We start from the raw sequence: 12,810 nt of genomic DNA, 5'->3' as shown, positions 1-12,810 counted from the left end.
GATTATAGTAGTTCACACATAGATCCATTATATGGCATACTTTGCACAAAGAAATATTGAAAAATATTACTTTATTTCACCCATTCCTCAATCATTTCCATAACATGTATTATTTAATATATTGATTATAAAATGTGAATATTACATTTAACATGTTCATTTCAAACAAACAGTAGACTGTTATTGTAGGATTTTCTGGTGAGATATTAATACTTTAGTCCAACACAGGCTTTGGCCAGTGTTTTCTGTTTGATGCAGGTGTTGGAAACAACATGGAGAAGTATGAAAAAATATTGAAAATTGGGAGAGGAGCAACAGCTGAAGTATTTCTAATGAGGAATAAAGAGACCAAGAAAATGTATGCTGTGAAAAAGATTAAGGTAGATGCATCCAAACGAATGAGAACCAAGGAGTCTATACTTCAAGAAGCAACTATCCTGGGTAAGCTTGTACACCCCAATATTGTAATATGCCATGAGTACTTCTGTGACCCGGAGGATGTACATGTTTTTATTGTCCAGGACTATTGTGATGGAGGGACACTTGATGATCACATCAAACAGAGGAAATGTGTTTTCTTCTCAGAAGACACCATCATGGACTGGTTTATTCAATTGACTATGGCCATCCAACACATTCATTCCATGAAAATTCTTCACAGAGATATCAAGACTTCTAATGTCTTTCTCACCAAAAAGGGCATGATTCGACTTGGGGATTTTGGCATCTCAAAGGTAATGAGCAGTACTATGGATATGGCAAGTACATGTGTGGGAACACCATATTACCTTAGTCCAGAGCTGTGTCAAGACATTCCATACAGCTCCAAATCAGACATTTGGGCACTTGGGTGCTTACTTTACGAGATGTGTGCCTTCAAGCCAGCATTTGTTGCAACAAACTTAATAAGCCTATTTTACAAAATTGTTAAAGGGGAATATCTTCCACTGCCTGATTGCTACTCCACAGATTTACATTTCTTGGTGAAAACTATTCTAGATAAGTGTCCAGAATCTAGACCTAATGCAAACAGCATTCTAAGCTTAAGTTTTGTTCAGGGCCATTTGAAGCAATTTATACAGAAACATGAATTTCAGCTGTATAAGCAGAATTTGGAAAAGACTGAAAACAGAGAAGTTTGTTTAACAGAAAATCGGAGCAAAACATCACTGGCCTGTCATGACACATCTAAAGTGGACTTCAGGTCTAAATCTGCTCCCCCAAGCTCATACAAGCCAGATGTCAGTTCTTGTGAGTTGTGGGATCATGATGAATTATCGAGCACTGGGGACAAATCTGACTATTCTGAGGACTTTGACAAAGACAGTCTTTCTTCCGTTGAAGAGGAGATAGAGGGGCAAAGTTGCCTGCTATGTCAGAATGATGATATCCCAGAGGAAATTGGTAAGCCTTCAAAGCAAATGTGGATTTCAGATATAATCTTAACTAGTCGCTGCAAATGTCAGACTTTATTCAAACTTTTAATCCTAAACTAAAACTTTTAAAAAATCTATTTCTATATATAAAGCGGGTAGCAGTGTAAAATGTGAAGTTTGCATATTTTTTATTATTTCTTCACACTCCAGTACCCCTCGCTTGCCTGAAAATTGTGTGAGTGTTTACACTCTTTACGTGAAAACACTGCTTGTACCTGTTCATTATAGTCACACTCAGATTGTGATGCTATATTTTTCTTGTTTTAAGGTTCCGGTGATGATGAAGTGCAGGATTACCCTGATGATTTTGAGGAGGTTGAAGGAAACACTCTAGAGATGGTTGTCAGTCATGCCAGGTCAGCAATGGATGTATCTGCTGATAATGAAACCTTCCAAGATGGCCATGAAGATCAAGATGTCCACTCTTTATCTGAAACGCTCAAGACAATACGCCAGCAGTGTTTAGGTATGGAAGTACAGTCTAGATCACCAACAAAAAGGTATTTAGGTGCTGTGAAACAAAACTAAAATATGTTTCTTATTTAAAGGGCCACTTAATTTAAAATATTAGTTAATACAGTATTGGAGCCACCTTATTGCATTCACAAACTTAAATTATTACACTTTATTTGTAAAATGGAAACATATCATGCAGTTCTGTACTTCATGATATAAACATATTACGTACAATGACATGAGACAGAAGGTAAAGACAGTCCTGCCCAAACGGGGTTATCAGTCTAAGATGAATGGGGAATACTTGATACATAATGTAGGGGGAATAATAGTTAGAACTGCTGGTGGGGAAAGTGTGTGTGATTACTGTAAGCAACAGTTATTGTAAGAGAAGTTATTGGACATGAGGAAGTGGATAGGCTTCTGTGAAGAAAATATTCATGAATCATTTAAAAATGTTAAAAGTTGAACAAAGTCTAATAGGGTGTGGGATAATTAGTCCCATACAGAACAGAAGTTATTGAGGAATTTTAGGCAAGACTCAGCTTTGACTTTATTATGAAGTTCATGGGAAGCTAATTAAAGCATTAACAGATAGGAAGGATTGTAAGTTTAGATGAGTCTTGCAGCAGCAATTATAATTGTTTGCAGGGGGATGCATTTTTTTATTGGCAAACCAGACAAGTGGTTTCAATAATCAAGTTGAGAAATGATATGGGCATAGATCCTGAGATTGGTGGCATCTTGTATGAAGACAGAACATATTTTGGTCATGTTGCACAAATGGAGAAGGCATAACTTGGGAGATTTTCTGAAAGCAAAAAAAAAGGCTGGTGATGAGACAGGGGTGACACCAAAACATTAAACTTGGGAGGTAGGTAAAATGATTCTGCTATGACTAGAAGATGGGAATATAACAATTCATTTTTTCTGTTTAATTATAAATGGCTTTGAGATGTTGGCAAATACAGTGATACTACAGCTTATATGTGAATATCTGTTTTCCAATGTATTAGAAGAGAACAGTAGTTGACCAAGGGCTGATTCTTGGATACTCCAAAACAGAATAGGATGGGTCAGGATGAGGTCTCATTGAAGGAAATGGTCTGGGGAAGGGTGAGGTTTCATTGGATGGATATGATGAATACCAGGAGAGCACAGTGTTGCAGGTGCATTGGAATCAAGCAATTGCAGGAGTGGTGGATGATCAACAGTGTCAAATGCAGAAGAGAGATCCAGGTGAAGTGGAAAGGAAAATTTGGTGGGGTTGCCATATTGCTAGCTACTTTCCAGAGACAGGTTTCTATGGAGTGTTCTGGTGAAAGTCAGATTAGATAGGCATTATTTATGAGAAAAATGATGATATACTGGCATGTTGCCTTGCATTAAAAAAGCTAGACCCTAGCATCGTTAAAAATGAGGATTCAAGTATCTACAAATAAAACATTTTGTGCATTCACTATCTTATAAACATAATTTGTGGAGTTAATGGGCCTGATTCATTAAGGAAAGAAAAGCAAAAAAAGGAGTAACTTGGCACCTGGGCAAAACCATGTTGCATTAGAGGGGGAGGTAAATTTAAAATGTGGGGACAGATTTATAGTTGGATTAGGGCATGTTGTAGATCAACTTTAAAATTTCAGTGTAAAAATAAAGCTATCAAGTATTTTTGTGCTACATGAAAAAACAGCCAGTATTTAACTTGTGCGCAAAATAATAAACTAATTTGCTCTCCTTGTCTTGTAACATGGTTTGTCCAGGAGACAATTTATTCCTTTTTTTGCCTTATTTTCCTTAATAAATCAGGCCAAATAAGTAAATGTGTATGGACACAATACATGTCCAATATGCAGTATGCGTGGCTTTATCAAGAAATGGGAAAGGGTTTTACATTGCACTTTTATTGCAAAGCAGTGGAATAAGATATTCATCTTTACCAAATTCTGAATATTTCAGACTCAAGGCCACCACAGACAGTTCTGCCCAGCCTTATGTCTCATGCCAGCCATAACCGGTATGGTTTCAGTCCCAAAGCAACAAAATGTAGTCCTGGGCCAGCCTCCTTACCTCTATCCCAGCATTTTTATATTTTTACCTAGTTTTCCTTTTCTCTGTGATGGTTAGTGTTCTCTTGACATTAGCAGTGACAAAACCAGCCTGCTAGTGGAAATATATTTAGAGGCTTGCATCATCACCATCATAAGTAGGAAGCAGCACGGGAGAAATCTAGGAGGCATGAGTGAGAGGTGGTTATCAGAGAGGAGGAGGCATAGGTGAGAGGCAGATTAAAGAGGGCAAGAGGAAGCTATCTTGCGTAAGGTCAGAGATGTAGTAATGGGAATAAATGGGGCTTTGCAGAATGGTGCATCATTGAGAGAGGAAGATCGGTCTTGCCACAGCATTTAAGACAGATTGTAAAGAGAACGAGCAGATAGAAAATGGGTCAGATGATTGTACACAAGATGCTGAAGAATTTTGGAAGAAAAAGGGAGGAGAGAAATGGGGCTGTAGCAACAGAGAGACATAGGAAGAAGACATGGTTTCTTGAGGATATGAGAGATGAGTGCTTGTTTGAAGATGGAAGGGAAAGTGCCTTTGGAGAAGCACAGGCTGAAGAGGTAAGTTAGGTGCAGGCAAACATTTGAAATGAGTGTGTGGAGGAGTTGGGAGGTAATGGGATAGAGGTTACAGGTTGAGGGGGAACAGGAAGAGAGGATTGTGAATATATTGTCTTCAGTAACAGGAGAGAAAGAACTGAGGGTGTTTAGGTGAGTGGAGGAAAATGCAGGTGTTGGCTGCTGGATCTGGCAAGAGGAAATTTCTTGATGGATGTTGTCGATGTTGCTTTTGAAGTAGTTGACAAATCAATGAGGGTATCAGGGCTGTCAGGAATTATTTATTTAATTAGAGATATGTAAAAGTGTAGACTTATTACATTTGAAAACATACAAAAGTTGTTGTGTAACCAATGGTTGGAAATTCTTACGCCAGAGAGGTATATCAAGATCGCACACAGTAGAGTGTCAGGAACTTAGGATTGCACTCAGCAGAGTGTCAGGAGTGCACTAATGTTGGACAAGAAGGCCTAGCTCGCAATCTCCGTTTCAGTTCATCCCAAAGGTGTTAGATTTGGTTGAGGTCAGGGCTCTCTGTGGGCCAGTCAAGTTCTTCCACATGGAACTCATCAAACCATGTCTTTATAGTCCTTTGTTTGTGCACTGGGGCACAGTCATGTTGGAATAAAAAAGGGCCTTCCCCAAACTGTTGCCACAAAGTTGGAAGCATAGCATTGTCCAAAATGACTTTGTATGCTGAAGCATTAGGTTTCCCCTTCACCGGAGATAAGGGGCTTAGCCCAAACGATGAAAAACAACCCCATACCATTATTCCTTGTCCACAAAACTTCATAGTTGGCATAATGTAGTCAGGCAGGTAACATTCTACCGGCATCCGCCAAACCCAAACTCGCCCATCTGACTGCCAGAGAAGAGTGATTCGTCACTGAACAGAACACGGTTCCACTGCTCCACAGTCCACTGTCTCTGTGCTTTACACCACTCCATCCAACGCTTGCTATTTGTCTTGGTGAGGCATGCATGCAGCTGCTCGGCCATGGAAACCTATTCCATTAAGCTCCCGCCATACAGTTTTTGTGCTTACAATAATACCAGTGGAAGTTCGGAACTCTTCAGCTATGGAATCAGCAGAGCGTTGGTGACTTTTACGCACCATGCGCCTTTGCAGTGGTTGATCCCACTCTGTGATTATACATGGTCTTCCGCTTCGTGGCTGAGTTGCTGTTGTTCCTAAACGCTTCCACTTTCTAATAATATCACTTACAGCAGTTGAACATGGAATATCCAGCAGGGATGAAAATTCACAAACCGTCTTATTGCAAAGGTGGCATCCTATCACAGTTCCACGCTTGCAGTCACTCAGCTCTTCAGAATGACCCATTTTGTATCACAAATGTTTGCAAATGGAAACTGCATGGCTAGGTGCCTGATTTTATACACCTGTGGAAAGGGGTCTGATTGAAACACCTCAATTCATTAATTAACAGGTATGGCCAAATCCTTTTGTCCACATTGTGTGTATGTGTGTGTGTGTGTGTGTGTGTGTGTGTGTGTGTGTGTGTGTGTGTGTGTGTGTGTGTATATATATATATATATATATATATATATATATACAGTCAAGTCCATAAAATTGGGACATCAACACAATTCTCATATTTTGGGCTCTATACACCACCACAATGAATTTTGAAATGAAACTAACAAGATGTGCTTTAACTGCAGACTTTCAGCTTTAATTTGAGGGTATTTACATCCAAATCAGGTGAACGGTGTAGGAATTACAACGGTTTCTAGATGTGCCTCACACTTTTTAAGGGACCAAATATAATGGGACAATTGACTCAAAACCTATTTCATGGACATGTGTGGGCTATTCCCTCATTATTTCATCATCAATTAAGGAGGTAAAAGGTCTGGAGTTGATTCTAGGTGTGACATTTGCATTTGGAATCTGTTATTGTTGACTCTCAATATGAGATCCAAAGAGCTGTCACTATCAGTGAAGCAAGCCATCATTAGGCTGAAAAATCAAACCAAACCTATCAGAGAGATTGCAAAAACATTAGGTGTGGCCAAAACAACTGTTTGGAACATTCTTAAAAATAAAGAATGCACCAGAGAGCTCAGCAACACCAAAACACCTGGAAGACCATGGAAAACAACTGTGGTGGAAGACAGAAGATTTTTTTCCCTGGTAAAGAAAAAAACCCTTCACAACAGTTGGCCAAATCAAGAACACTCTCCAGGAGGTAGGTGTATATGTTTCGAAGTCAACAATCAAGAGAAGACTTCACAAGACTGAATATAGAGGGTTCACCACAAGATGTAAACCATTTGTGAGCCACCAAAACAGGAAGACCAGATTAGAGTTTGGCAAACAACATCCAAAAAAGCCATTACAGTTCTGGAACAACATCCTATGGACAGATGAGACAAAGATCAACTTGTACCAGAGTGATGGGAAGAGAAGAATATGGAGATGGGAAGGAACTGCTCATGATCCAAAACATACCACCTCATCAGTAAAGCATGGTGGTGGTAGTGTTATGGCGTGGGCATGTATGGCTGCCAATGGAACTGGTTCCCTTGTATTTATTGATGATGTGACTGCTGACAAAAGCAGCAGGATGAATTCTGAAGTGTTTCTGGCAATATTATCTTCTCATATTCAGTCAAATGCTTCAAAACTCATTGGACGGTGCTTCACAGTGCAGATGGATAATGACCCGAAGCATACTGCAAAAGCAACCAAAGAGTTTTTTAGGGCTAACAAGTGGAATATTATGCAATGGCCAAGTCAATCACCTGACCTGAATCCGATTGAGCATGTATTTCACTTGATGAAAACAAAACTGAAGGGAAAATGCCCCAAGAGCAAGCAGGAACTGAAGACATTTGCAGTAGAGGCCTGGCAGAGCATCACCAGGGATGAAACCCAGCGTCTGGTGATGTCTATGCGTTCCAGACTTCAGGCTGTAATTGACTGCAAAGGATTTGCAACAAAGTATTAAAAAGTGAAAGTTTGATGTAGGAATGTTTAGTTTGTCCCATTAGTTTTGGACCCTTAAAAAGTGGGAGACAGATATAGAAATTGTTGTAATTCCTACACCATTCACCTGATTTGAATGTAAATACCCTCAAATTAAAGCTGAAATTCTGTAGTTAAAGTATATCATGTTAGTTTCATATCAAATCCATTGTGGTGGTGTATAGAGCTCGAAATATGAGAATTGTGTCGATGTCCCAACATTTATGGACGTGACTGTGCGTATATATATATATATATATATATATATATATATATATAGATATAACTGAGGCTGAAAACTCATACAATCTGACTCTGAGCCAGGACTCTTCCAGTGATTGGTTGGATAAACTACAAACCCAAGTTTCTAACTATAAAAGAGACCTTATAAATTTTAAAAGAGATAAATTAAGTAAAGTTGCTGCGGACTACAGGGATCATAGGGTATACCGTTGGCTCTTGGGTGAAACCCAAAATCCACAATTTAATCGTCGGTAGATTTCGACCAAGGAGACCAGCTGATCTGAACACAATTGATAATAGTTCGAGTGTCTCTTCTTCAGATACGGAAACCCCATTAACCCAAATGCCTGAAGCTACCTCTGGGCCTCAAAACACTGAAACTCATTTTGGAGTGGCTACAAGATCACAATGGGCACCGTCAAAAAACGTCAAAGGATTAACTCCAGGAGGGGTGGGAAGAGGTGGCCAAAACCGCCTCCCCCCAAGACAGAGGAGAATTTAATATATAATATATCTTCTTGTCCTCTAACAGACTCAGAAGTTAGTCTATTATCCAAAGGACTTACATTTGTGCCAACTACTTTCCATAACCAGTTCCAATGGAAGGTAGATTTATTTAAAGTACACAGACATCTTAAATTGAAAGAATTCTTTGCTGATCAAAAGATATCATCAACTCCATTTAGACCTAACAGCACTTTTGACCCTCCTTCTAATAACCCTTCTATTAAATCCTTTATTAGAATGGTTGATAGTTCAATACAGGCAGATATAAGTAATAAACGCCGGATACAATACAATCTTAATCTTCTTGAACGGAAAGCACTAATGGAATTATCCAAGAATAGTTCAATCTGCATTCGACCAGCGGATAAAGGTGGCGCTATTGTGGTACAGGACTATGATGATTACAAGAAAGAGATTCTCTACCAACTATCTGACACAACCACCTATACCCTGCTTGCTGGTGATCCTACAAGTACATATAAACGTATTGTTGACAAAATTATTGACTTTGCAGTTACATGTGGTTGGATTTTGGAACCTACTTCCAGATTCCTGAAAACAGATTTTCCTGTCTGTCCTGTAATTTATACATTACCAAAAATCCACAAGAGCCTTCAATCACCTCCTGGCAGACCAATCATCTCTGCCAGAAATTCATTGTTACAGCCATTATCACAGTTTATTGACTTTTATCTCCAGCCATTGGTCAAATCCATACCAAGCTTTATCCAAGATTCTTTTTCATTACTTACTGAACTTTCTAACCTTGTAATCAATCTTACTGACTGTTTATTGGTCACAATGGATGTAAAGAGCCTATATACCGCTATTCCTCATAAAGCGGGGATTGAAGCAGTCCGCAACTCTTTTGTGGAATTTAAGTATACACAGGATGTTCCTACAGAATTTATAATTGATTTATTACATCTCGCATTGGAAAGAAAGTACTTTAAATTTGAAAGGCAGTATTATCTACAGGTGGCTGGGACCGCAATGGGTTCAAATATGGCCCCCAGCTATGCGAATATATTTATGCACCATTTTGAGCAGGAACATATCTTGAGTAGGTTCGGACACCAGATTGCATTCTTAAGATGTTTCATTGATGACCTTTTTCTCATCTGGATGGGCACTGAGGTGCAATTTCTTGAAATGATTGAATCTATTAATGCATCAGATTCACCAATCAAATTTACTTTTGAATATGACTTAAATAGTATCCATTTCTTGGACCTGGTGATCATGAAACAAGATGGACGCCTGACTACTACAGTGTATAAGAAAACGACTGACCGCAACTCTTATTTGCATGCAACCAGTTTTCATCCTGTGCCATTCAAGAAGGGACTTCCATATTCCCAATTTCTGCGTATTCTCCGCATTAATTCAGATAGCACTCTAGCTGGTTAACAACTCGCTCAAATGGTTGAGTCCTTTCTACAGAGAGGGTATAAACAGATGGATGTTTCCAACTGTTTAAATAGAGCACTTGCCACTTTTCATTCTGGGAATAGTGACTCTAATAATAAGAAAAACAAAGGGGATCGCTTCCTGATTAACACTGGATACACCTTGGCCTCCAATACAATTAAGAAATCTATTCAAACCCATTGGCCGCTTATAGCCACAGACAAAAGTCTACCTCGATCATTGGCTAAGAAACTGATGTTTGCCTATAGACGGGGTAAAAATTTACGTGACTATTTGGTACATGCGGACTGTAAAGCAGCATATACTCCAACGATCCAAACATGGTTGCCCCCTATGAAAGTGGGGTGTTTTAAATGTAGTGGATGTACCACCTGTAATAGCTTACTGACTGGGACTCATTTTCAGGATCCTCATACAAACAGGAGATATGCTATTAAATACAGCCTCACTTGTACTTCAGAGTTCGTGGTTTATATGCTTTATTGCCCCTGTGGCCTAGTCTATGTAGGAAAAACGATCTGCAGTTTCCGGGAGCGTTTTGCTAATCATAGATCATCCATTAGAGCGGCCTATAGAGATCAAACATCAGACCGGTTGCAAGACATTTTTTACACCTATCACATCAGGTCACAAGTTTGAGGTGCATAATAATTGATCATGTGCCACCACTGTCCAGAGGTGGCAACAGACCCAAAATACTTCTACAACGCGAAGCCCGCTGGATTGCCCAACTGAATACTTTAGCCCCTGGTGGGCTAAATAATGAGAATTATCTTGGTTGTTTTTTATAAAAAACAAAAACATTTACATTATGGTTATTTACAGTGCTCTAGTTGTTTGATCTTTGTTTTTTTGCCTTCCTTACTTGGTGGTAATATTCTTTTACACTGTGGTTTCATCTTTCTTACTTTTTGGTTCACTTATACAAAGTTAGTATAATTTTTATTCACTAGATCTGTGCATGGCTATTTTTTGGATTTAGTGATGTATATAGGTTTGCTATAACAGATAGCAACAAACCTTTATATAGATAGTTTACGCCAATTACTTAAATGTTTTGTATTATCCTTTGATTATAACTGAATATCTAATGACATATTAATATCTACTGTATGTAATATATTGCACTTTAATGCTACAAGGTATTTTTTACTTGTCTTATTTGTTGCAATTCTTAGTGAACAGTTATATATGGATCTATTATATACTAATTACTGCTTGTATATATTGCATCAGTTTTGTCTTTATAGTTTTCTCTGGTATTCTGTTAGCCCAGTTAGCTCATTAGCTGTTGATTTAATTAAAAAAGTTTTTTCCTTCTTGGTGTGCTTTGCACCTTGTGTAGCCAACTTGCACAGCTGGTGATTGCCTGATTGGTTCACTCCCACTGTATAGGGTATATAAGGGTGTTTGGTTCACTGTGGTGTTAGTCTTCATAAAGGGCTGTGTGGAGCCTGAAACATTGACCAATTTTTAATGGAATAAATACTTTAATATTCTGGAAAAGTCCTGTGAGTGCCTCCTAATTATTCTATTTTTTACATTCATGTTATTGGCGTTCCTGCACCCAGGCTGGAGAAATATCTACAAACGTGAGTGCCTTTCCTGGTATGTGTTATATATATATATATATATATATATATATATATATATATATATATATATATATATATATATTATATCCTCCCTACATATGTCCTTATAGTGTAATAGATAGGATTGAGTAAGTTGTGATTTAACTTTGCAAACGTTAGATTTTGAAGGCCCACACTATCTCTCAATATAGATCACTGGGTCATCATTTTTATCCAGCCGAACTTTTATTTATTCTGATTACTGCATTTGTTCATCTGATCACGTGAATGGAGTTCTAGCTTAGTCTGATTGGTTGTCAGTTTCTAGACAACCATGACAGATCAGGAAGTAATATATTGTGTTTATCACAGCGCTTACATTTGTTCACTTTTTGGTAATTACTATTAGCCATAATATTTAATATAGGTACACATGCGTCCTTTGTTTAATGGTTCACTATTTGTGATGGGAGTTCCAATATTGCTTATATTTGATTGATTGCCAGTTATCAGGCTGCCGGATGTAACTAGAAAGCATAACATTGCTCTTTCATTTACTTATTAGCAGACAGTTATGAAAAGTTTGAGTGTTATAAGTGCAGGTTTACATTGTTGTTGTTTATCTGTTTGTACACCGGTGTTTTTGGGTGGGTGTGTTTTGTGTAATTTGGCACCATTATGTCTTTAAAATCGCCTTTTCTAGAACAGTATTGGTTTGGCAGCCTTTGAGGAAGCTGCCTAAGGAGCACCAAAATGCTCTTTGGGCATTTGTTGGACATACAGTGCTATGGGCAAAGTACATTGTATAGGCAAATCTTAGTATATTGTTGTTTTGTTGTTGTTTTTTTTTTATCTATGCTCATATCTGTTTATTTGTTTATCTCTTTGTTATGTGTAGATATGTAGGGCCTGAGTCATTAAGGATAGCAAAACACAAAAAAAGGAGTAACTTTGCACCTGGGCAAAACCAGGTTGCATTGGAGTGGGAGATACTTTTAAAATGTGGGGATAGATTTATGGTTGGGATAGAGCATGTCATAGATCAACTTTAAATTTCAGTATAAAAATAAAGCTATCAAATATTTGTGTGCTACATGTAAAAACAGCTAGTATTTAACTTATGTGTAAAATAATAAACTAATATGGACCTCTTGCATTAGTTTGTCAAGAAACAAACTTACTCCTTTATTTTTTGCTTTGCTCTCCTTAATGATAGTCCTGTAGAGATAATAATTTTTTTAATGCTATGCTGCTTTATTATAATCTTTTAAATACATTTGAGAATAGTCTGTTTTGTACCCTTGTTTAGCTGCAAATTCTACAAATTTCTAAAAAGGAATATATATTTTTGAATTATTTACCAAACAGCTTGGTATGCAATAACCCTATTTCTTATTTATACAATATGCTTGATTTTGTCACAATACAAGGTCATATTATAGATAGTAGATGGTTTTCTGAAATAATAAAGTGGCAGGGACTTCAGGCTTGCACTCTGGCCATTTTTAGCAATATGTTTCTGGTCTCTAGAACTATCTTCAGCCATCTGAAAAAAAAGG

At 37.9% G+C, this 12,810-nt stretch overlaps 1 protein-coding gene and 1 long non-coding RNA gene across 5 annotated transcripts in view; one reads left to right on the top strand and one right to left on the bottom strand.

Annotated features, from left to right (window-relative positions):
• Positions 1-12,810, bottom strand: part of LOC142100767 (uncharacterized) — a 38,213-nt gene that overhangs the window by 12,082 nt on the left and 13,321 nt on the right. The window lies entirely within an intron of this gene.
• Positions 1-12,810, top strand: part of LOC142100766 (uncharacterized) — a 28,221-nt gene that overhangs the window by 12,997 nt on the left and 2,414 nt on the right. For 2 of the 3 annotated variants that reach the window (XM_075184571.1, XM_075184570.1), the window contains 2 exons: positions 229-1,404; positions 1,705-1,902. In XM_075184571.1, coding sequence (XP_075040672.1) covers positions 273-1,404; positions 1,705-1,902 — 1,330 coding nt within the window. In that variant the 5' untranslated portion in view covers positions 229-272. Of the gene's footprint in view, positions 1-228; positions 1,405-1,704; positions 1,937-12,810 lie in introns of all 3 variants that reach the window. The other variant, XM_075184572.1, reaches the window with a different exon arrangement.

The sequence above is a fragment of the Mixophyes fleayi genome, chromosome 9 (genome assembly GCF_038048845.1).
Source record: "Mixophyes fleayi isolate aMixFle1 chromosome 9, aMixFle1.hap1, whole genome shotgun sequence".
NCBI classification, from domain to species: Eukaryota; Metazoa; Chordata; class Amphibia; order Anura; family Limnodynastidae; genus Mixophyes; species Mixophyes fleayi.
Note: the sequence above shows the minus strand (reverse complement) of the source record. Positions and strands in the feature narration are given on the sequence as shown.